Raw genomic sequence first — 25,685 nt, 5'->3', positions numbered from 1 at the left:
ATCAAGATGTACAACCTACACATTAAACCATAATGACCCACAAGAAGAACACAAACATATCTCACTGTTTTTACCACTTGTAGGACCGTGCTGCTCCCAACAAAGCTCTCCACTCTCTCGTGCTCTCTGCTGAATTAATCTCAATGCCAGATAAGGGAATTGAATTGAATTGTGGTGCGAGTTGGAAACGATTCGGCGAGTAGATGGGTGTGTCCGGGGGATGTACAGAGGAGATCAAATCCAGTGATGAAATCCCAGTTGTCACACTGGTCACTGCTCGACAGGGGAGGTAGAGACCAGACAGAGATGCCATTCCTTCTCCTCTGTCAGTAGTTCTCTGCCCTAAAACATTTTCACTTTGGGGAAATAACAAAGAAAATATCAAACTTTCTCATGTTAAGCCCAGAGGAGAAACTGTCAGTTGTTCTAGGTGAAGGGACAACAGCTCCTCTGGCAGCATTCACTAAAAGTTCCACAAGATTAAGTCACTGTATTAATCTGTATAAAATGTGTACTGTACTATATTGTATTGCACTGTTTCAGTATAACCCGCACCTCTGTATTTAATATGTAATATGTGGGATATTCTGTAAAATGCTTTGGCAACAGCATGTTTTTGTTCAAGGAAATAAAGCTAAATTTCATTGAATTTAATTTAATTGAGAGAGAGAGAGAGAGAGAGAGAGAGAGAGAGAGAGAGAGAGAGAGAGAGAGAGAGAGAGAGAGAGAGAGAGAGAGAGAGAGCATTATCCCCTATTGGACTGGCATGCTTTTCCTGACCCAGAATCTATTAGTGACAACAGAGCAGAAAAACAGTTGACACAGATCAGAATATAGTGACAGAGTACAAGTACAGGATCTCTGCCATGAAGACAATATGAGGATCAGACCACAGGTCAGTTTTACTCTTCTCTGTCTCGCTCTGTTTACATAGTAGTGACATCATTCAGTTCCTATAGATCAGACAAACCAGCCGGCAGTAAGGTAACGAAGAGTCTGGCTCACATAAGAGTCAGGTGTTGGGAAGTAAAACGCAGTAGGACAATGGACCAACACAGGAAGACGTTTTTCCTCTCATGGTGTCTCAGTTATTGTGGGAGATTAATGTTATCATAATGATCGTTGCCATACACATAACTTTTAGACTCACCATTACAAGACAGCAGGTTGTGTAGTGTGAACATGGTTTAAAGGTTTGGACAGGTTTGGACAGCAGATTTAGGTGATAATTCTCTTTAGGTTCATCACCTAGAGCTTGTACGATTTTTGCTGTGTACCATGTGTAGTTATTCCCATTTTGAGATTTATTCACTTTTTTCATTTTGACATATCACATTAGGAAAAGCTAATGTGTAAATAGTGAAATGAGTAGTGGCTGTATTCTATTTAGAGGCTTCAGTTTCAGGGACCTGCATATTATTTATTTTTTGAGTAGTAAAAGCACAGGTGTTACTGCTAACACTAACAATGTGTCTGTAAAGTGTTGAATTCAAGTGAAAAAGGCCTAAGGTAATGTTTGGCAAGTCTTACTTAGTTAGCTATTTGATTTTAGAAGTGGATTTTCACATTTTTAAGCCCTGACTTGTTAGCTTTGAGAGGCAAGTGAGAAAATATATGATATAAATCGTTTTCTAGACTGTGTTTATGACTTAAGGTCAAGTGAAAAAATGGTTTGCCCGGTGAAACAAAAAAGTTTTGCAAGGATCATTTTTTGTTTTCTCCGCTCTGTGAAAACAAGTGTTTTGGCAAGTGAAAAAAAAGGTTTCTCCATTCACTCTACAGACCAGGTAGCCTGCATATATTGTGTGTAAACAATTAAGTAAATTAAAACTCACCTGGTAGAAAGGTGAAGTCATATACACAGTGTAAAATACCAAGGCACATATTTTATATTATATAAGGTTCAGAAAAGATTATGGTATACAAGCTAAAACTCCAGTATATAAACAAAACATGTACTGCTTATGGGAAGGTACTCCATAAAAAGCCCATAACAGGTCATTTATACAACATGTATATTACAACCACATGGGATATACCTCCTCTGTTTCAAATGATTAGTCAAACTGTATTTACAAAATGCATTATACACAAATCTATGCAAAGAAAATTTAAAGAACTTTTCCGACCAGACTTAGGAAATGGATCACCAATATTTTTTCTTTCACATGCCTCTCAGGGTTTCCGTTTGTTTTGATTTTGTATTGTTGATACAATAAATAACTGTCAAATAAATCAACATATACATTTGTATGGACTACAAATGAAAACACAATGACTAATCTATTAAAAAAAATACAGTTTTCAGTTAGTTTCAAGTACCTTACGCTCTCAGTTTACATTGGCCATATTCACCTAATGACCATCACACCTCCACCGTACCTTCATGACAGTGGAGGTGTGAGGGTGATTGATAGAAATGATCACATGTTGGTAGCAGTCTATGAACACACTGACAACATATTGCAGGCAGTGGCCCGAGGCCTTAATATGGCACAGTGCTTCTTGCCCGCGTGCCCTGAAGGCTGCGTGCCCCACATATTATATCACACACACACACACACACACACACACACACACACACACACACACACACACACACACACACACACACACACACACACACACACACACACACACACACACACACACACACACACACACACACACACACACACACACACACACACACACACACACACACACACGCGCGCGCTACCCGTGCGGAAAATAGGTTTTTAGCACACTTCTGACGTCACGCTCATCGATCGGTTTTGGTTTTCCTCCAAAGATTGAATAATAAAAAGATGAATCCCTCTGTCGGTGAAATCCAAGCCCTAAACGCTTAGTTGAAAATGTGAACGTTAACTGTAGATACAGTTAAAAAAAAATAAACTGCTAGTGATATCTAGCTGTGCTGGGAGTTTGCATTCTTTATATACATTACAGGCTAATGGAGAATGTGTATAAGTGGTGCTCATTCTGGGGGCCGGTCCAGGAGGCATGGGTGTTTCTAATACCAACACTGGATACTTTCACTGCTCCAAAATACGTCTCAAGTGTCTGAGAACAAAAAAATATTTCATTATTTGTTGCTTTACTTAGCTTTACTAATTTAACAAAAAGTAAGTAGGGGCCTACAAAGTTCACAAATGTTAAATGTAGCCCAACAAGAGCAACTGCACGATAACTTTACAGAGAAGTGAAAATTATCTAATATTGAAATAAATTTAATAAAATAATGAATTGACACAGTAACTACATAATAATATTTTTTTTAAAAAGTGAACAAGATATTACAATCGGAACAAGTATGCAACAGGCACATTTCAGTCCATTCCCCCCAAAATATTCAGGTTTCTTACCTAGCCTTTGTCAAACCCAATACAGTGGAGTTGAATGGAATTGAGGCTTTCTTTTCTTTTTCTATCTTTTCTTATTTTCTTTCAAATGCTCCAGTAGCATACCTCTGGATAAACTACTGTGAACAAGTCACAAAAATAAGTATTTACTTAAGCATGAATAGTTTACAGAGGGGTCTGTGGATCTTACGCAGCTCAAATTACAAAAAAAATAGTAATTCATTTTGGTGAAGAGTGAGACGTCATTAAGTGTAGATCTTCTCAATTATCTCCTGCACTGCTGATGCGTCAAGTTAACGGAAATTACCCACCAAGGACCAGATGTGTGTATTATCTTTGAAATATAATTCTCCCATCAAATTAAAACCAAAATTCCTCTGTAAATACTAGTAAAAAAAATGACTACATTTTCCCAAAATGTTGTTGAGAATGCCCAGTTGAATCATCAAATTAATACAAAACAGTGCTGAGAAAGAGTCAAACGGCTTTATTTTGAAAATCCTGAACGGAAGCATCCTCGTTATTGTGGATAACTTGACGACGGTCACCTGCAGGCTGCAGCAGAGCTGAGCTGGAGGAGGATGACTGGAGGAATCCTCTCCTCTGAGAACACGTTTACAGGATGAGGTCTAGTGTCAGCCCAAAGGGAGAACAGTTTTGGGGGAGAAAGAGCCAGTCCAGCGCTGGCATCATCTTTTGAATCCCAAATACCGCATTATAAACCCCACTAGCAGGCATCGACACTTCCAGCTCACCTCGTCGGGCGATGGAGGTCCGCCGTTAAGGGCTTTGGGGGAACCGGAGTCCGTCGGAATTTCGCCAAAATTACGACGGGAATCAAGTACAGCTCCCTGTCTCCCGGTAACGGGAGAGACCACCGGACACCCGGGATGTCTCGTGCCAAGGAGCGACTGAAAGGCGGGAATGAGACCAAGGACAGCGTCACTCTGCTGCCGTGCTTTTATTTTGTAGAGGTGAAATATCTATCTATCTATCTATCTATCTATCTATCTATCTATCTATCTATCTATCTATCTATCTATCTATCTATCTATTAGTCAATCAATACATCTATCTATCTATCTATCTATCTATCTATCTATCTATCTATCTATCTATCTATCTATCTATTAGTCAATCAATAAATCTATCTATCTATATCTATTAGTCAATCAATACATCTATCTATCTATCTATCTATCTATTAGTCAATCAATAAATCTATCTATCTATTAGTCAATCAATACATCTGTCTATCTATCTATCTATCTATCTATCTATCTATTAGTCAATCAATAAATCTATCTATCTATTAGTCAATCAATACATCTATCTATCAGATCAGATGTGCGAGTGGAACTGACTATTGGCAGGCTGCTGTCTGTTTGATTTGGTTCACTGCTGTATTGGTTCACTGACTGGTCAGCTGGTCTAAGGAAGCGAGCAACCACACTGAATTCCACAATCAGGTTATGCTGCTAATAAATATGAACATCATTCTTGATCTTTGAACAGCTTGCTTTATGCTATTGAGATGCCACATACCAATGAGCCAGACAGTCGGTAATCCTGGTATGAAACCCATGCAGTTGATAGCAGTGACACTGAGAATCTGTATTCACCTCGTCCCTGTTTACCCTGCTCTTTTTTTTTTGCAGCCAGTGACACTGCAGTCTCCACTGGATGTCATGATTCCTTGTGTTTACGTTACAGCTGTTTTGTGAGGCTGGATTCGTAGACGTATATATATCTTGATACATGCAAGAATGCTCATCATTTGTGTATCATCCGTCAAAACGCCTTGATAAGAAAAGACTGAAGAGAGCCACATTGTTTATAGGTGACTGTGAATCTCATCCACTATCCAAACAGGAACATTTACTTCCATATCATGCTACACCAACACCAAAAGACACTATTCAATCATCAGTAGGATGAAATGCCCGTCCCCGTCACATCACTGTGTTCCGCTGTCTCTGTCACAGTCATTGTTCCTCGCCCCAGGACTAAAGCCTACAGTGATGGTGCATTTAGTTCCTACGCCCCCACACTGTAGAGCAGCCGTCCTGAAGGCTCCACAATGTTCACTTCTTTTACATTTGAAATTATATTAACATTATAACTAGCCTATTAGTAGTAGTAGTAGTAGTAGTAGTAGTAGTAGTAGTAGTAGTAGTAGCGGTGATGGTAATAGTTTTGGTCTTGGCCTTCAATGATGACTTTTGTTTGGAGATAACCTACATTTTGAGTATCATATTGAAACAGAAGACTGAGTGTCACTGCGTAGTCTCTGACAGGCCCTGATGACTGAGGGCCCCAGTCCAGATAGTTGTTGTGGTGTTGCAGTATTTTCCTAGTCAAAGAAAGTGAAAGTTCCATCAATATTGCTCTGTGTTACTTAAAGGACCATTTTAATTAGTGGCAGCCTAATTTTGATGTACCTGTCATGGACTGACACATGCTTACACATTGATCAGCAACTAGTAAGGTTTTGCCAGAGTCTGACTTCCGAATTTCTGGTTTCAAAGATTTAAATGGTATGAATGATCAAAGTTCTTGTGGCTGTATTGAGTCCTGTTGCTGCTGCTCAGCCCCTGCTTGCATCATCAGGTGTTAAATTTGGGGGTTAGAGTTAGAGGGTCAAGTTAGAGTGTTCAACCAACTGAGTGTACTGGCAGGTCAGTACACTGGCACAAAAACAGACAGTATGTGACAGACAGTATCTAAGGTCTGTGGTTAACACAGGCTGTGTTAACACATATGTCAATAAATATCACTTGTGAATTCTGAAGATTTTACGTGTCATAATAAAGGTGTTAGCAAGTGGCTAAATAAGAATACAAAACGTCATCATTTAGCTTAGTGATGGTGACCTGATGGCATGCGATTTTCGTGTAGTTTGCTTCTATGGTCTTACCTTAGCTTTTACCTCTGGCGATTACATTTTAGTGTTCATTTGTGAACAAATATTTTGAACAATTATTGAACAAAATATGGCAAATCTTCTGCAATAATCGGCAATCTGTTGGTAGAACATCTTCTTGGTCTGTGTAATATTATGATATGGATATTTATATTGTTTTGAATATAATGCATTTAGTGAAATCTCAATTGAGATACTGCGTACAGAGAAATTGGAATGTTTGCTTTCACCTAATCCAGTGAATAGAATAGGCTACAATCCATTACATTGCATATAGCTATTAAGCTAGAAAACAATAGTAAAACAGAGTGGTTTTATTGACATGTAATGGTTTTTCTCTAGATGGAATTACAATGCTTCTTACCTCCTGCTCTATTCCTGGTGGCGACGGCGGTAAAGCACTTTTAAGTAAGCTGTTGCCACCTTGATGGTTCAAGGACCAGGAAGTTGGAATTCCACACTTTGGCCAATCCATACAATTTGCTTCAAAGTCTGGCACTCTTACTTGCTTTCCACAAGCTGAAGGGGTTAGTCCCAAAGTTAGAAAAACTAATTCGGCTCAGGCTTGCTTAAGGTGGGCTGACCTTTAATGTGGACCAGCTATTCTCATTTTAGTGGCAGACTGCTCTTCCGGGTTTTGATGGACTGGCTGCTGAATCAAGTGCGACAACTAGAAGTAAATTTCTGAATATCGGTCTGGTCTGGTGTTTGTCTTCATCTTAAACCGGTTTGAAATGCCAAGACTTTCCTATTCTAAGCTACAACCCACTCAATGTGGCTACGTGATGAGATTAGAGTAGGTAGATTTAGCAATAACTTGTAGAGTATGGTTCTTCTGCCCTCACTGTGTGTAGGTGCACAGCTATGCATTGACGGAAACACACTTCCAATGAAGGCCAAAGACAGCAGGTGGCCCTTGCCCATTCATTGTGAAACTGTGAAAACAGTATTGGCCAACAAATGGAATGATGAGTTTATTAAGAATCATAAAATATTCAAGATCAAAGGTCTGGTAAAAATGAGTAACAAGGAAACTGGATTTCACTAAAGTACAGACAAGTTGTCAAATCAGGTGCATTGTGCTTCATGCCAGGAAGACATAAAGTACCACCAGTGAAGATCAAGTCCCCATGGGACGCACAGCACAGTAAATATTCATATAGTGTCTACAAGAGTGAAATACATATGAGGGATATACATATCCCAACAGTATTTCAGAATACTCACAGTGTGTCAGTGGTAATCTGCTTTAGACAAACTAAATAACAAACTGTCACAGAACAGCTGTTCAAGTAAGGATAGACAAGGGCATTTTGGAGAGTTAAAAAAGATTTGTGTTTGGAAACATATCTGACTAAAGACTGTATATATGCGAACAACATCAGTAAAATAGCAGGGTACCCGCCAGGTTATTGCAAGCTCAGGCCTATTGGCCTAAGCATCAGGAATGTTTTTAAAATGTATTTTTAAGAGGCTTTTTAAACAGGCCCTATTATGCTATCTTCTGGGTGCATATTTTTATCTCAAGTTACAGTTACAACATGTTTACATGCGTTAATGCTCATAATCCTCCTTGTTTTTCTCATCCTGGCTGTCCAGCAGCACCTCTTCTCACCCTCTCTCTGAAACACTCCGTTGTAGTGCTTGCTCCTCCCTCCAGAAAGCAAAGTCTGCCCTGATTGGTCAACTAGCCTGCTCTGTTGTGATTGGTCAACATTTTGCAAGCGCAGAGCAGAGCACAGCGTCCTCTCGGCATGACGGCTGCAAAAAACAAAAGCTCTTCCTCCGGAGCTTCAGCTCAGTCTCTCTCTTTTGTTGTTTGAGGGCCAAACCCGCCAAAAGGAGTTTTATGTCACTTCCGTTAAATTGTGACCTAATAAAGTTAAGGAAGTGAAGGAGAGAATTCAATGGAGCCGTTTCAGGCAGCTCAGGAGCAGTGATTCTGAGGGGGAGGGTAACTCCTTTTAGGCGTGGACTTCAGGTTTTACACTCTACGGACCTTTTACATGTACAAAAATATATATAACACACTAAAGGAGAGGGGAAAAGTGGAAAAGCATAATAGGGCCACTTTAAACTAAAATGTGTTATACAAGTTTTTAGGGAATAACTCATTGTGTAGGTTGTGTGCATAAGGTTGGCAAGTGTGCGGTCGAGAGAGCGAGGGAGAGAGAGTGTGTGACTGACGGTGAGTATGAGGTTAGCAGTAACTTGTCTGTGAATAAATGCCATAAATGCTGAGGATCCAAGCCAATAGTGATACGTGGGTCAGTCATTTTTTTAAATCTGACTCTCCTGCCACATACAGAGTTGTCACTTTATGTAAGCCAATATAGGTCAGGGACTTGTTCATTGGCTGTTTGTGGTTAAGACTGCAAAACCAAAACCAGTGGTCAAAGTGAGATTGTGCAGTGGGATGGAGGGTAGAAAGAACACTGACATTCTTCTCCACACAACTTGGCCAGCGTGCAAACCACTTGGCGGTTGGCAAATCGGCGGTGCAATACCCGTCTCCTCCGGTCCAGTGTGAATGGGTAAAGGTTGACATGTCATGTGACCACCGAGCAGCGACTTGTGTAGATGTACAAAACAGGTTGACATCTTGTTCTGTTGGCCAGACGGCCAGTGGCGTCCAGAATTAGTTGATAAATTATGTTTTGACAAAAAGATGTAGAAGCATATAGTTAAAACTCCTTATCCAGGATGTGGGATGTACATCGGACATGCTCATGTATCGTTACAGAGTCATTCTGATGTGTTGGTATGGAGTGCTTCCCTGCTTACTGCCCACTGTGGCCAGTTGCCAAACCAATCTCTGACTGGAGTATATAACCAAACCGTGGACCAAACAAGCTATAGGCAATCCTGTATATGAAGTGTTCGATACACTGAATAATGGATGAATGACTAATGAGGAAAAAGCCTGTTGGCACGTAGTTTTTGCAGATTTTACGCTACTCTTGAAATGTTCCCGTGTTAACTGTAAACAGAGCGCTTGACCAAGGATGGTTTCAACTTGGCCTCTTTTAGCAGAATTAACAATTTTGTGAAGTCTGGCAAGATCACAAAATTGCACATCAGAATATATGAATGTTTGGTGATAGGAATAAAAAAAAATGTAGCTTTGGGTTTAAAAAACAATCTGAATCCATCATAATTACTGTGAGTTTCTCCTTTCTCTCCCTGACAGAGCTGCTCTGTTTTTCCTACATTTTCTATCTCACACACTGTCACACCATCCTACCCACCAACTGGCTGCTAGGCAACATGGCCCTCTGAATGGGGTGTATTTTTACATCTGTGTGTTCAGGGCTAGAGACATTAGAGGAGAAAAACATCCCTACTGCAGCCTGGTTTGCTCTGTCTGCACAGTGGCTACTAAGGCTTTGGTTGATATGTCTCAAAGATGATCATTATTGTACTCACTTCATCAGATATGCATGACATTGTACGCGCTGGAGGATTTACATCCCGGAGGTTTATAATTGCGCCAGTGACAGCCGTGGCTGGAGGCATTAGGTTTTCGGGTTATCCGTCCATCCGTCTGGTCCATTATCATGAACAGGATATCCCGGGATCGCCTGGAGAGAATTTCTTTAAGTTAGCCCCTCTTGTCCAAATGGACTGAAGGATGAACTAATTTGAATTTGGCGGTCAAAGGTTAAAGGTCATTCTGACATTACAAAACAGGTTTTTGGCCATAACTCAAGAATTCATATGCTAATGACAATTGGCCCTTCACTAAGCCCCACCCCCTGCTGCTACTCCATCTAGCTGTCAGAGTTACCATGGAGCCCACACTGTCACTTACTGTTCTCCCTGAAAGATAATCATCCATGCGATTTCAGAGAGAAGCAGACAGAAGGGTCTACAATAACAATATGTGTGAAGGATATATCCAGGATGACAGATTCGGCAGTAAAAACAAGTTAAAAAAATAAAGATTAAAGCTAAAGATCCCAGTGTAAAGAGAACCATCACCTGGCGATTGAGACAGAAGACAATGAAATGAAGGAGCAACACTGTTCCTGTAAAGCTGGGTATATCTTTACTCACTGTTACAAGCATTAAAAGGCAGAAGCAGCATGTTTACACTTTCAGTATACCTTCAGTAGCTAGCGTATAAAATAAATGCTAATGCTACTTATTGTGTGCTCTGCCAACGTCAGCTCCACAGGTTTTTAATGTAGAAACATAACAATTCAGAAACGAATATATCTCCTTCCAACCTCTCCAGGTTAGGGTTAAGGCATCACTATTACACGTTTTACCTTGATTAGCGCCATCCACTAAACCAGCCTGAACACATTATTTTCCTTTTTTTATTATTCCTAAAAACCAAATCACAGAAGGTCTCAGTATGCTTCAAACAAAGTCCTTGATGGGTCTTACAGCTTCTGAAATACCTTTTCTGACAAGTTTTGCAACTTTCTGTAAAGGCAGAACAGAGAAGATGTTGAGGAGAAGTTAGAAAGGGTTTCATTCTCCACACAGCTTCTTCCATCACATTATGCGTGTACGACTGTGTGCAACAACTTGAATGCAACATCTTATCTCCTTGTTTTTATTTAGAGAAAAACTCAACAATACAACAATCAAACTTTTATGCTGAACAACATCTGTCAATTGTTCAACAATCATCCATCTGCCATGACTGTTTCTGTGAATGTTTTTCAGTCTTTTGTGGAGCTTTTAACTAAAGCCAGACCAACAGGCTTTAGTTAAAAATTTGAAGCAGGTACCAATATACATTTTTGACAGTAAAACTAAATCCCAAAGTCATTTATATACTGTATATTTTAAATATACACAAAAACATAATAATAGTATATACATATTTTTTTAAAGCTCACTTCAATTTGATTTGTGACCAAGATATGTAGTCATCAAGACATTTTAGAGTCGGAAAATAAACTTTACTACGTTCTCTCAAGGACACACTATGTAATGGACACACAAGCCTTGTTTCCATTCACATATTTTTATGGAACATTTTAAAGTATTGCATTTGACCAATGTAAGGAAACGGCAAAATAAATCAATAAAATATCCTCAGTTGCACAAAAAGGATCTTATGCTCACTTGAGATATTTTTTGTCTTTGTCTAAAAAGAGTTCATGTGCTAAACGGGATGTGGACACATCTTTGCCTCATAAATTCTGATATAGCAAACATTTAACTCACATGAGCGACCAGCTGTTTCTGCTGTCGGGTCTTCCTGGAATTCCAGTAACGTTTCTGGCAACATTTCAAAAGTTTGCTTTGAAATTCGCTTAACAACTGACATCAAACCTATCGGCTGACAGGTTACAGATATATATGTGATAATTGGCCATTATGTTGTGCTCTTATTTCAAACAGTATATAACATACTGACAGTGTCAGCTGTGAGGATTGTTTGGTCAGTGACAATGATGATTCAGTATTATTAGTTCAGCTTGAGGATTCAGTGTTACAGATTCCATTATTGATGTTTTGATCAACATATTGATAACATAGAGCAACCTGATAAGCACAGGCAAGTCTGCTGTATTAATGCATGCTTTTCTGTTGGCTTGTTGTTGGTGCACACATCTGCTGCCCCACTTCCAGGGTAGCTTCCCATGAGGTTTCAGTTTTTAATGTCTTTTTTTTTCAGAAAGGGTTTATCTTTCCCTGCTCTTTCTAAAAAGGTAGTTCCAAATGATAACTATGTGAAATGCTATATAGATACAGATTTTTAAAAGTGTTATATTTCCATGAAGAAATGATAAGTACCAAGTTCTCCCCCAGACTTTTCACAGCCAGAGTATTGAACATCTCGTAGGTGGTTGAGCTGCTCCTCAGGGCAGGTAGCAGGTACTATTGACTGACACCCATGAAATTGTTTTTGTAAACCCTCCTACACGTAAATGATTTGTTTCATTTCTCACTTGGAATAAATACAGAGATGATTCCTGCAGGCAGGGAATCATCAATATAATGTATTAGAGTGGGAGTTAACACTTTACAAAAAAAAAATCTGTACCGATGTGTCAGCATATTATTCTAATTCTAGATTAAAAACTAGGATTTTGAGAATAAGTGAACAATTGTAATGCACTGCACTGAACTAATGACTATCAAGATTGGTAGCACAATGGCATACAGTATGTGATTGGTTGAAGATGGTGGCAGACATTCATTGTGCCTCCTTGTGATTCTAAAACTTGTATCTTTCTCGTCACGCTCATTGCTCCGTGTCTGTTGGGTCCATCACTTTGGTCCAGATTCAAATATCTCAACTATTGGATGGATTGCAGTAAAATGTTGTACATTTATGTTCCCAGGAGGATAAATCATACCACTTTGATGGTCTCTCCTTTATCATGAGTAAATATCTGACATGTATTAAATGGATTGCCATGACATTTGTTTTGGATGTGCTTGTTCCGCACAACAATTTGTGGTAGCTTTAATGACCTACCAATTTTTTATTCAGCGCCATCATAATGTCAACATTTACCATTGAGTGTTCCCCAGCCAATAAATGCACAGCAGACTTTAAATTACATTTTAGATATTTATTATTTTGATAGTTTAACACGTGTGGGCTAACACTTAACCGTCTCGGGGAACAGCTGATTTTACAGCAAGCTTACAAGAGGTATTCGTGTCAGGTCCTGTCTGACCCATTTCCAGTTTAGTTCTCCCCTCAGAAGCTATCCTTCAAAAACTTAAAAGGCAACACCTGGTCCATGATACAAGACAGGCAAACAGGGAAGGAAATAGGTTATTTAACTGGTTACTTAAAGTTACTCAACAATTTGTCACTCTCTCCAGCCATTTAACATCCATTCATCAAATAAAATCCCAAACTTTATGGATCCTCCTTAATCCAGAAATATGCACAAACAGTAATGGTTTGTAAGAGTGGCATTTACCAATGTAACAGGATGCACAACAGGAGGAATCCTGTCCTCAGGCAATAAGGCAGATCATGGAGTTGATCATTTGGCGGCTACTAAAGAGATCAGTGGAAATGGAAATGCTGCAGAGTATTCTCTTCATTTAACGAAGCTCAAAGAACGGCACTGAAGGCTTTTCATGATGTGAAATATTTTTTTGCTCTTCTACCTATTAACAAACCTATAGTCCATTGATTGGTTTCCCCATTGGTAAGATGAAGACAGACAATGATGGACAGATATATCATCCAATCACCTGCCAAGTATTTTTTCAACCCCAACAAAGCCAATAGAGTGGGAAGCTTAATCCCTATCTACCGGCACTGTTAATTACAAAGCAGCTTTTCTTTTCAAAAATATATTTTAAACTCACACCCTGTGTAAATGAGGTCCCTTTATCTACATTTCTTGGAAAGGATTGGGAGCGTTCTTCCTATGCCACAATTGGCCCACATTTAGTTGATGCTAATGCTTCACACCAGGCTTGGCATTATTTTGAGTATGTCCTGAAACACAGATAAAAATGGCGGTTTGCAGTGTGAATATTTGCTGTGTGAATGATTGGCCTTGTGCAAAGAGTTGTTCCATTCTATTTGGTTTTGATGATCTTCTATCTGCAGCTATGTGTCTTTGTGTCTGTATACGGCTTACCACAGTACATGACAGTATATTGTTAATAAGAGCAAAGAGAGGAGTGTTATTCCTCCTGACCGTTGTCACTCACACACTACAGTGCAAAGCTTTGGTAAAAAAGTATCTGACAGCAACAAACCATTTACCTCCACCTATTTTTGCATGTTCCCGAATACTAAAATCTGTATTTGCTCCCTTTTTTCTTTTGTGCTGATCCAATTGGCCACTCAAAACCGTAAAAAGATCCACGGAGTGCACACTAATAACTGGGTTTAACAGAGGTTGATATTTTTTTTTATTATCTAGTCAGTGTTGTTCAGCCTCTGATATGATGTACTGTGTATGGTGTTTAAATAAACAAAATTGTCATGGTATAATATTGAAGTGCTCCAGGGAACAGTTCCCTTAATAGCCACTAGTTTCCTTTCTTCATTAAACAATTAAATTCAGTTTATTTATATAGAGTTAAATAATAACATAAGTTACCATGAGAAACTTTTCATGTAGAGCTGGTCTAGACCGTACTCTATAATATACAGAGACACATTCCCCCATGAACAAACATTGGATGACACTGGCAATAAAAAAGGTTAAGATTTGACTCTATATAAATAAAGTTTGACTAGATTTTTGAAACTTTTTTCTTAATTATTTTGTGTTGTTGTTTGTCTTTGCTGCAGCTCCCTATCCTGGCCTCCTCTGTTGTCAGTCTTTATTTCCTGGAGCTGACGGATATATTCCAGCCGGTGAATTCTGGGTACAGTTGCAATGACCGCAGTCTGTCTCTGCCCTACATCCTGCCCAGACAGGAAGTCTGCACACTGCCTCTGCTCTTCAGCTTGGCCTTTGCCGCTCCCACCGCAACTGTAAGTAAACACCCCCACACTGGACCTCACATTAACATCTACATGTGGCTAACAGGGTCGGTGATTCTACATGTAGGGAGGTTCTGTTGTGGTAGGTAAAAGATAAAGACAAACATGAAATACTTTATAAATAATTTTGATGACATCACAGAGATTGCAAGACTAGTATACAACCAACCGTTTGTGAATAAAAAAAAAAAAAAGTTAAATAACTGCTAACTGCTAGTACTGCCCAACCAAGATTGTTTTTTTTCGACCAGCATTATATCTGTACACAGCTGGCATTAGTGAATTAGCCAAATATTGTTCTGTATCCACACAGGCAATTTTCATTTGCTGAAAAGTAAGGCCTATACCGAAGTGTCTTAAACTTGCATTCTCTGTACTGGCCAGCAGGAGGAGACTTCTCTGGTTGCAAAATATAGTCAGATTCTATGAGAAAATGACCCAACTTAAACATGAGTGTATGACCTCAATCGCTAGTTTCAAGTCAACTTCAATGGCGTATTTTCCGCAAATAACAATATATTTGACAGTAACAAAGTAAAAATATAACATTTAGCATTTTTGAAGCTTTACATTGACTTTGTAACGGTTTAAATTATTGATAAGTGAACTTGTCAGTGACCACTGGTAGACAGGCTATGCAATTGATACACTGTTGATAAATGACCTCAAACATATCTTTGGCATTTCTAAACCATAATTTCATGTCGCCTATCAGCCAACACCTGAAATAATATTGGCTGATAAATTTGCCTGGCATCCTTTTAATGTGAATTCACAGTACATGTAAAACAGCTCTGTTGATTGCTTGTTTCCTTCTCAGCACCATAGAGCAATGACCCAGCTGTTTGTCCAAATCTTTAGCCGCTTCTGCTGCTTTTGGGCTTTGTAACAGTGGGCAAGTTGCGATCCTTTCCACTGTGCAGTGTTGTAGCTGCTGCTTGCTGTGTCAATTGACAACTCTGTATCTGCCCCCCCTTTCCAAAACTGATAATCTGATCACACCTTTAAAAAGTGATTGACCTTGTGTGAAGAGTTTTCATTCTTCTGCAAGACCATGAATGTCTTTTTGCCCAGTTGACTGTTTGTCAATTCACCTGTTTTTATGCACATTTTCAATTTGCACATAATGAAACCTGAATGGAATCACTGGAATTCCAAAAAGAGGTGAAAATATCAGGAAAAAAACAAATAGCAAAGAAAACAGACTTAAGGAATAACTCATCTCTTACCTGAAGCATGTGACTTATTTGTAACTGGAGCTTTACTACTCTACTGAAAGACTAAAAATAGCCTCTGATGAAAAATTAGATCTGTGTGCAGGGATGATGAGACGGCTGTGAAATGGCAAGCATCTCACGATAAAATACGTATGACGATATATTGCGGTACGACACAATACTATACTGATTGTTTTTATTTTTATGTAAAAATTGGGCTGAAATACAGCTTGCTGTGTACCACCTGCCATGGTTATCAGTCTTTACAGTGGGATACTAGCAATAATACATGGCCCAGTAATATTTAATGTATTTGGTGATATAGTATTTGCATTGCCAACAATCTTTTCTTTGTCTTTGTCTGTGTGTAGATTCTTATAGGAGAGGCCATTCTGTACTGCTATCTATCCAGGAGGTCATCAGCCACACAGACAGAGGCCAACATCAACGCTGCAGGCTGTAATTTCAACTCCTACATCCGCAGGGCTGTACGCTTCATAGGTGGGAGGACACATGCTTTACACACACAACTGATTATATGTTTGTTTTCAGTAACTGAACCAGAAAAACAGAAAAAAATCAAATGACAACAGGCAACAGCTCGAACAGTAACATAAAAATGTGAAAAAGTTACATGTTCTACTAATCCTGTGTTTGCTGTTGCTTTCCACAGGTGTCCATATCTTTGGCCTGTGTGTGACAGCACTGATAACTGATATTCTCCAGCTGTCCACTGGTCAACACACACCCTATTGGTTGGATGTGTGTAAACCCAACCTTACACACATTAACATGTCCACCTGTGATGAAGCTTTTATTCTGGAGGATATCTGCTCTGGACAAGACGCCGGGCTCATCAATGCTGGGAGGTAAGGCTTTGTTTTACTAAGCAACTGACTGTGGGAGAGTGTGTGAGTGAGCTAGCGAGTGTGTCAGAGGATGTGTGTGGGTGAGTGGGTCATTTTCAATGTTTAGTTTTAGCACACTCACACATGAACAGGCTATAATCTTCTTGTAGCTGGCAGTCCCAGACTCTTTTTCTCTGTTGTTATGGTTACAGATCTGCTCCCCGGACAAGTATTCAAACATAGAAAATATGAGCTAAATAGTAGGACACTGTACATCATCACTGCCAAGGTCATGTGCTACAACATGGGGTGGTGACAACAAGGCTGCTTTACTGTGACACGATTATAAATTAAATAATAAAAAACATTCATGACATTTTAAAGATCACTTAAAGCACCTACAACCATCGTACATCCCCACAGGTGTTTCACTCATTGGCTGGTCCACCAAATTCAGAGGTGCGACTAGTCATTAAAATGAGAATAGCTGGTCCACCTTGAGATCAGCCCACGTTAAGTGAGCCTGGACCGTTGTTGTTGCTAAAAACCCTTCTCACTTTACAAGTTGCAAAAAAGATACTGGAACTTGGCTTGGGTCTTGAGGGGTTGTAGCATTTGTTCACCGACAACCTGCACCGCTACGTAGACAGATACGACTAACTTCATACTCACATACTAACCTTACCGGCCGCTGGGCTTGCAATTCACTGGCTGGCGGCAACCCATATAATATAATATCATCTTCAATATATAGGACATAATATTATGATAATCACTTTATCTATTTGCATTTTACGAATGTATTAATGTGAGTCAAGCAAAGATCAGAACAGGTTGCACATGTAGGCTACTGTTTCTTATTGACAAATGCAAGTTCAGCCGGTTGGCACAAAATCATATGGGACCAGTAAAACCATTAATCTACCCATCTCAACTGAAAGGAGCTCCTAACTGGCTCAGTTAGGATATACTGAAAGAGATAAGGTTTGTTTTTTTATTATTTAAAGGATACACTCAATGCACAATATAGGTGCTAACTTGAACCCTATAGAACCCTTTTTTGGATATTGGTCGAACCTTTTATAAAGGTCCCACCTTTCCACCTTTTAAGGCTGTTAACAAGAATCTACCCTTTTATCAACCAAGGGTTTAATCCAGAACCCCACAGGGTTCCTCATAAATCTTTGTTTATACTTTGTTTAGTACAAACAAAATGTACTGTGAAGAAGCAAGAAGATGTAACCTAAAGAGTGTAACTGGCAAAACATAAGGGCTTCCTGAAGGTATAGGGCTGGTGTGGTGCAGCACAACCCTATCACGGTTCACAATCACAGTCTTTTTGGGGGTGTTGGCTATGAGGATCCTTTAACACCAACATAAATCGTTCTTTTGATCAAAAGGAATCTTAATGGAAGCTATAGTCTTTGGTATATAGTAAATGGTTCTGTGTAGGATCGTTCAGGAAGAACCCTTCTGCTGCCCTTATTTCTAAGGACATGTATGTTTTTGGTCTTTCTTTAGCACTTAACATGAGCTTTCTAAGTCTCTAAGAAGTGAAAGTTAGTCCAGCAGACCCCTAAGACTGAGCAAAACACAAAACCAAACCTGGCTCCTAACAAGTTTATTTTAAGAAATATTTTAGCTGGAATTTTAGTCAGTTTCGCAGGAAGAAAAAACATCAGTCCAACTATTGTTGTCCAGCGACAGACGCTGTATGTTACCCAGTGGCTGCACCTCGCTCTACATGCATATTTAAACACTAGTAGCTGTTGCTAGCTGCTGTTACCCATTAAGCAGTCTCTCAAGCGATGCTTGAAGCATAAGGTGAATTTTGGAAACACTGTGGTTAAGGGACAGCATTGTTTTGCTGCTTGCTCCGTTGCTGTCATTTACATTGCATGTTAAAGCTGCAGGCCTGTCTCATTTTACAGCTCTCACTAGTCTGCAGATGCCACCTCAACTGTGGACACCACAGTTTCCCTGCCCACTCCATCGTCAGCTTTAGCTGCAGCTTAGCAGCCCATGGCTTCTGTTCTCCTCCTCACTACATGCATACACTAAGAATGCAGGGACCCTAGCTTCACTTTAGCAAAGCTTACTGTTTACTCAGCACAGACCTGCTCTTATTGTATGGCAGACTTTATGTTATCCTGCCATCACCAACAATACAATAAATATAGCCTATACAACGCTGCATGAATGACAAAACTATACTGATGTTAACTGCATCACTGTCATTCACTGAGCTAATCAGCTCAACTGTGCTTGTTGTTTAAATGTTAATTAATGCAGGGTATTGAAGAGACTGGTCTTTGTACTTCCCCCCCCAGATTCCCCATCCATTATCTATCCACATTTTCTCTTCCAGCTCACATCAGGCTACAGTGAGTAGATTACCATCTATCACAGGGCTGACACATACAGACAGACAACCATAAACACTAACATTCACAATACGGGGCAATTAAGAGTCCCCCATTCAACTAACCTGCATGTCTTTGGACTATGGGAAGAAATCAAAGCATATAGAGGAAACCCACACAGGCGAGGAGACAGTGCCACCTCCTCAGATCTTCTTCTTATCAGTGATAGATTAGATGTATGCTTGTGATCATTTTCTCCAGAGCTTGAGAGCTCAGATAGATCAAGTAGCCAGCTGGGTATCATATAATATCCTTTTGTGCTGAGTGGACGTTTGAAGGCACAGCTTTGAGGAGGGCGATAGACATAAAACTGAGGACTTTCCTCCTTCTTATCAATGTTTATTTTGTTCTTTACAACGAATGTGAAGTTCACAAAGAAACTGTAAATGAGCAAAAGCATAACTGCTCTCCAGTTGGACAGGGACTTCCAGCAACCAGCAGAGCTACAAGTGAGACAACAACGAAACCGAGGAAACGAGTGAGACGTGAATTGACCAAGTTTATGACCCATAATCTAGATAAACTTTGATTCGTTAATGTTGATTTATTTAAGTAAATTTGATGTGTGTGAGAGAGAACGAAAGTGCAAGACCCATAGGCAGCCCTGTAACTACATTTGAAAAATAAAACTTGTTATTTTCACAACATTTGTCTGAGTTAGAGGATCTAAAGTTACAAACAAAACCTTTTATTATAGAAAGTACGGTTACACTCTGTTGTATTTTCAGTAACTAAGCAGCAACAGCATTGACATGAGCTTCCTATTTACATCAGCGAGAGCATGCCCACTGTACGTGAATGGTCATGTGATATGCGTTTAGAATGCTCGCGTGTATGGAGATAGATTTTGTTTTAGAACAAAAACTTTTTAGAGTTGATTTTGCCTGAGATATGCTGAGGTGTAACAACATCTTGGGTTTCTCATGGCTGAAGAGATAATCTGAAAATATTCTGATAAACAAGGAAGTGATAATAGCTCTGTGCATGTATTTTAGTCAGTTCTTGATACAGAATATCTAGTTTATCTACCATCATTTGCTGAATGTGAGACTGAAGTTGTTGCCATTTTCTTCTAGTTTAAGCTTCACAATCCAAATTTCGTTATTGCCAACTGACAACAATGTGACAACACAGGGCAGAGTAAGCTCTAATTAGTTTTTTTTTGCATGATGGCTTATTTTTTGGCTTCAGATGACCTACTTGCAAATCAGTACCACAGCTGAGTTTGTGCATCAAGCAGCACTGGGCAGCTTTCTCACCCATTGTTGCTTGTGTTAATAGCTACTAATTGATCTGTTATTGTGAAGTGCTCAGAGCAATTTTGTTGCATTAGTTGGCACACACAGACCTCTCTAAATTCTCAGAAATGTAACATTTTACCAAAATACTGCATACTAGCGCCTTCATCAAACCTTCTGACCTGCAGCAGGCTTTAGCAAAAAACGATACAGAATGTTCTTCGCCTCTCTGAACACCAGACTGGTGAGCTGTTACACACAGATTCTTAGTTTGCACAGGAAAATGATCCAAAGCATAACAGGCATTCTCAGGTTGCTCCCTGAGCTCCTTCAAAGCTCCTATTTTTTCAATTAAATTTCAAAACACCATGTCCGCTGCATAATAAAACATTGTTTTTTCTGTAAACAGTATTTTTATTCGGAAATGTGTTCATGCAAATGTGTAAACAGATTAAACAGACCATTGCTTTGCAAGTTTTCAGTTATGACATTATTGTGCAAATGTAGATAGATATGACTTAGTGAACAAAACAATGGCCATTAAAAAAAAACCCCATTTAATTAAATTGTAAGCACTACAACCTTGATCTATGTGCTGTAAGCAAGGCAATATGTTGTGATTCTTTGAAAATCATTTTTTCTTTTTTATGCAATCATAACAGTTGGATCTCCATACATTTACTACAGTCAGTGTAACATCACAACACAAAATGAACCTCTGTCTGCCACCAATGCATGTAAACTATTAGTTAAAAATCATACTGTATCACAAAACATCATACGGCAATACTCAAGTCTATCAATCATTTCTTACAACCTTACACGTTACTGCTGCTGTAGCCTGAGTACATATACATTACTGGACATCTATGCATTGGTAACATATTTGGGGAGCTGCGTATTTATGTAGACTTCTTAAAAAATTCAAGACTACCAATAGTGTCAATGCAAAAGGATAAGTTAATGCTTTATAATAATAAATAATTAGAAACAATTTATAACACAAACTGCATCTGTATAAATAGTTGCATGATAAAATTTTTGTTTATTACCAGGATATATGTTTGTAATTATTAGGCAACAAAGAATCACACATCAGCGGTCTAAAGTTGTTGCCCTCCTTTTGTCCTTCGCACACTGCATTTATCAAACACCTGCAGAGCTACAATCACACACACACACACACACACACACACACACACACACACACACACACACACACACACACACACACACACACACACACACACACACACACACACACACACAGATAAACACACACACACTTCCAAGTTTCTTTGAAAGTCACTGCCCTGTTGCAAATGAATATTCAGCATTGTCCTCAGCTGTCTGTACTGTACATGCTTATTTTTTAGAAGGAACACTCTGTCTTTCTTTTGTTCTTTATAGGAAGTCTTTCCCCTCCCAGCATGCAACTCTAGCTGCCTTTGCTGCTGTCTACATCTCAGTAAGTAGTTCATACACTCTCCTATGTAGACAGAGACTTGTAGCTGACGATGCCACCTAAAATCTAGCCATAGAAATATATAAAATGTATCTCTTGTGGGTCATTTCCAAATGTTTCGATATTTAAATAGATGTTATTTAATCAGAAGTGTGAATTGAACCCAGTCTCACTTAACAGAGTTGACTATCACAGGTTTGGGATTATCTGTTTTTATATCAACATTTAAAAGATCATGATTGGCTCATGTGAAATATTTGTGTTTCAGATGTACTTCAACACAGTGCTGACAGACTCTGCCAAGCTGCTGAAGCCTCTCCTGGTGTTCTCTTTTGTCATGCTGGCCATCCTGGCCGGGCTGACTAGGATCATCCAGTTCAGAAACCATCCAGTTGACGTCTACTGTGGATGGTTACTGGGATCTGCCATTGCTGTTTATCTGGTAACGCTGTTAACCAGTCACAGGCATTTTGATATATAGATACAAGTTTCCTGTGTAGCTTCAAGTGTGGGTAGTAATTGTGGGCATCTAGCAGTGAGGTTGCAGATTGCAACCAACTTAAACTTCTTCTGTGCACCAAACGTGTAGGAGAACTACGTCGGCTGCCGTGAAAGCGTGTTTTGTTTGTCTGTTATTGGCTACTGTAGAAACATGGTTCTGTGAGGAGCACCTGCTCTGTATATAGACATACACAGCTCATTCCAATGTAACAAGGGGGGGGGGCATTTAGTTCACAAAATAAACTAAATGGCCACAGTGCACCATGCACTCTACCTTGAAGCCTAAATGTTTTATTTTTTAATACTGTTTTATAGTTTTTAACCTCATTATTCTTTTACTAAAATGATAACCAACTCAAAGCAGACTAGTGCTCACCTGCCAATATTGTTTCCGAATGAACGAGCCACTGATGCTGTTGTAGCTCCCACAGTTATCTTATTAAAAAATATTAGGCTATTTATTAGTAACAACATCTTCACACTCAAAGCAGATCAAGCAGTGATGCGCGGGTCAGGTGTTTCTAATATCTGCACCCACCCCACCTGTTACTCACCACCTAACCCCCAAAAATGTGCGTTAATCAACAAATCCGGAGCCGCTTAACGCCAACTCAAATCATTATTTGCATAATCTGTTATTATGCATACAATTGTCTGGAATGAGTTCTGAGAGACAAGACATAAACATTGACTTTGGTCGGATAAAAGGATATCGACTATCCCACCAGCAGGTCAGCCCTGTATATATGTACTTATATATGACGATGGTTTTAAGTTTAGGTCTTAAAATGTTAACTACTGAATGAAAGAGCGCGGGCCACACCGAGCTTGATGTCATCAAAAGCACTAAATGGAGAGCTGCTTCTTCCCCTGTATGTCACAGCCTGCAAAACAGCTCTGCCCCAAGTGCAAAATGTTTGACACTGGAACGTCGTCCAACTCTGTGTAGGAGTGTGGACTGAACGGCCACAATGGCTAAGAGCAAGTTTTCTGAGGGCTGGCTTTACAATCCTATGAAGCCTGATTGGCCAACGATTCCTGATGGGAAAGGAAAGCTAGAAGCAAACTTAGAGTAAAATCGTTCGACATCTCCACCATGAGGGAGGCCACAATTGTAAGCCATACCCATGGCAAAAACATAGTGGTCTTGTCACATCATCATTCGCACCCAGAGTCACAAAGTCAAATATAGAGAATTTTGAAGATTTTAGTCTTGAAAAGTATGGAATTTATAAATGGAAATGTGTAGGAGCCCTGTAAACTGGAAATATGTTTGAGGTGGGAAAGTATACTATTTTACTGGACGCCTATCAGCCAAGAGGAGTATATTTAATCCATTATGTATTTTTGGCAAATTTTTTGCTAGTTTGTATTTGAAAAAGATAGCAAGTTCCTACAGCCAGCATATTATGCAGAAGTCATGTACTGGCATTGGTTCATTGCATTATTAGCTACAGTTTCATGGGCTGAAAGTAGACATGGCTGTTCAACTCTTGTGTAGAAACCAGTGGATTTCTGCAGAGTGTATTTGATACCTCCCACACAGCTTCACCCTCCAGCCCACACACACTTGGATAAACATGTCCAGCATACACTCAAACAGACATGAGCGGTACTGAAGCAGTTACACTTGTGAGCACACACACACACACACACACACACACACACACACACACACACACACACACACACACACACACACACACACACACACACACTGAGACACACCAACACAAGCCTGTTCAGCTGCCTACATCTTTGTTGTTCTGCCTTCTCCTGCAGGGAGAAACGTTGGCTATGGATATGTGAGGTTTTGCTCCGGAACATCAACTCATCAGTCATTTAACACAGTTAACTAAATACATTTTACCAGTGGAGGTCCCTTGTTTTATGCAAAAAGAGAATTATTGACCTAGAAAATGTATGTTTGTGATTGACTTAAGTTGAAAGATGTTTATCCTCCCTTTATTGTCTCTACACCTTGTAGAGATGATGATTACTAACATTTGTTCTCCAGGCAATACTTTTGCACAGTTCTGGCTTCACTGTTCTATTTTAGGGTTCTTTGTTTGGCATTTCATCATCTATCATCATGAAAAGAAAAGTAGATAAATTGAAGCTTATTGGCAGCCTCTACTTGTTTCTGTGCTACAGTGCATCAGTACTGCTCTGTTTTTCTTTTATTCCAGTTACACAGCATGTTTACGACTACATGTAAATCTTCCAACATCAGATGTTTTTTTGTGTTTTGTTGGTTGTGTCCCTGCGAGGTAGTGGTGCTTTGGTGTGTGGTGCAAGGGAAATGGGTAATTGAGTATGCAGATTCTTTACTTAAATAAATGTATCACAATTGATCACAATCACAATATGCTGCGGTCCAGACAACTCGAAATGTCCGATCTCTACTAGAAAAAATACTGTACTGGGATGAAACACATCAATGCTAGGGTTAATAATGATGTTTCTCGCCAAATGTATCAAAATAGTTATGTAATGGTTGAAAATGGCTCAAATTGCCATGTCCTTTTTTAAATCAAACCCTAATCTTGTAAGGTAAATTCTGAGCCAGTGGACTGTTTAGGACTAGTCTACGTTTTACAATAACGTAATTTTAACGCCCTCTCATCCCTTTAATGTGTAGCATTACTATCACAGCATGATCTCACCTTTCTCTAAACTGTAAATAGCTATGAGCACATCACAAAATCTAGTAAATAAATGCTAATGACTGTATATTTGGCGATAGCATACGCTTTCGTACACTGTAACAAGAGTGTGTAGATGAAGATTTAAGTTATTTAACTTTAATCATTTAGCAGCTGGCTAGTTAGGTGGCTAACTCCTTGCTAATTCCACCATGTTTTCAAATTAAACCTGACACTTGTTACAGATGTGTCAGTGGATACACTTTAGGTCAGACCTGGGGGTGAAGTTACACATTAGAATCTCAAAACTTTATGTAACTGTAGCAAAAGTATTAGAAATATATAAGTGATTGAAGTGACTCAGTTATGTAAGTTAATGGAACTCAAAAAACAATGAGTCGAGTTTAGTAGGGCTGTGATGTACAGTGGAAAAGCATTAACAGAGCCGGGTCTCTGCAGGATGTGGGCACAACGGTCTCCAATATCCCATCGCTGGGTTAAGCCTGTGTCTTATTTCATCCATTCAACTTCCCTGTAATTGGACAACATCCATGATCAGGCTTGTTAGTGGAACAGCCCTAGGCAGCTGCAGAGTCAGCTTAGCTCCTATCCAGGCACTCTTCCCTCTC

At 39.4% G+C, this 25,685-nt stretch overlaps 1 protein-coding gene across 1 annotated transcript in view; it reads left to right on the top strand.

Annotated features, from left to right (window-relative positions):
- The first annotated feature begins 4,252 nt into the window (after positions 1–4,252).
- LOC129089205 (phospholipid phosphatase-related protein type 4-like) overlaps positions 4,253–25,685 on the top strand; it is a 32,313-nt gene continuing 10,880 nt past the window's right edge. The window contains exons 1-6 of the mRNA XM_054596590.1: positions 4,253–4,336; positions 14,525–14,710; positions 16,308–16,437; positions 16,610–16,805; positions 21,856–21,913; positions 22,179–22,352. Coding sequence (XP_054452565.1) covers positions 4,253–4,336; positions 14,525–14,710; positions 16,308–16,437; positions 16,610–16,805; positions 21,856–21,913; positions 22,179–22,352 — 828 coding nt within the window. The remainder of the gene's footprint in view (positions 4,337–14,524; positions 14,711–16,307; positions 16,438–16,609; positions 16,806–21,855; positions 21,914–22,178; positions 22,353–25,685) is intronic.

The sequence above is a fragment of the Anoplopoma fimbria genome, chromosome 3 (assembly GCF_027596085.1).
Source record: "Anoplopoma fimbria isolate UVic2021 breed Golden Eagle Sablefish chromosome 3, Afim_UVic_2022, whole genome shotgun sequence".
NCBI lineage: Eukaryota > Metazoa > Chordata > Actinopteri > Perciformes > Anoplopomatidae > Anoplopoma > Anoplopoma fimbria.
This window is presented reverse-complemented; position numbering and strand designations above follow the sequence as displayed.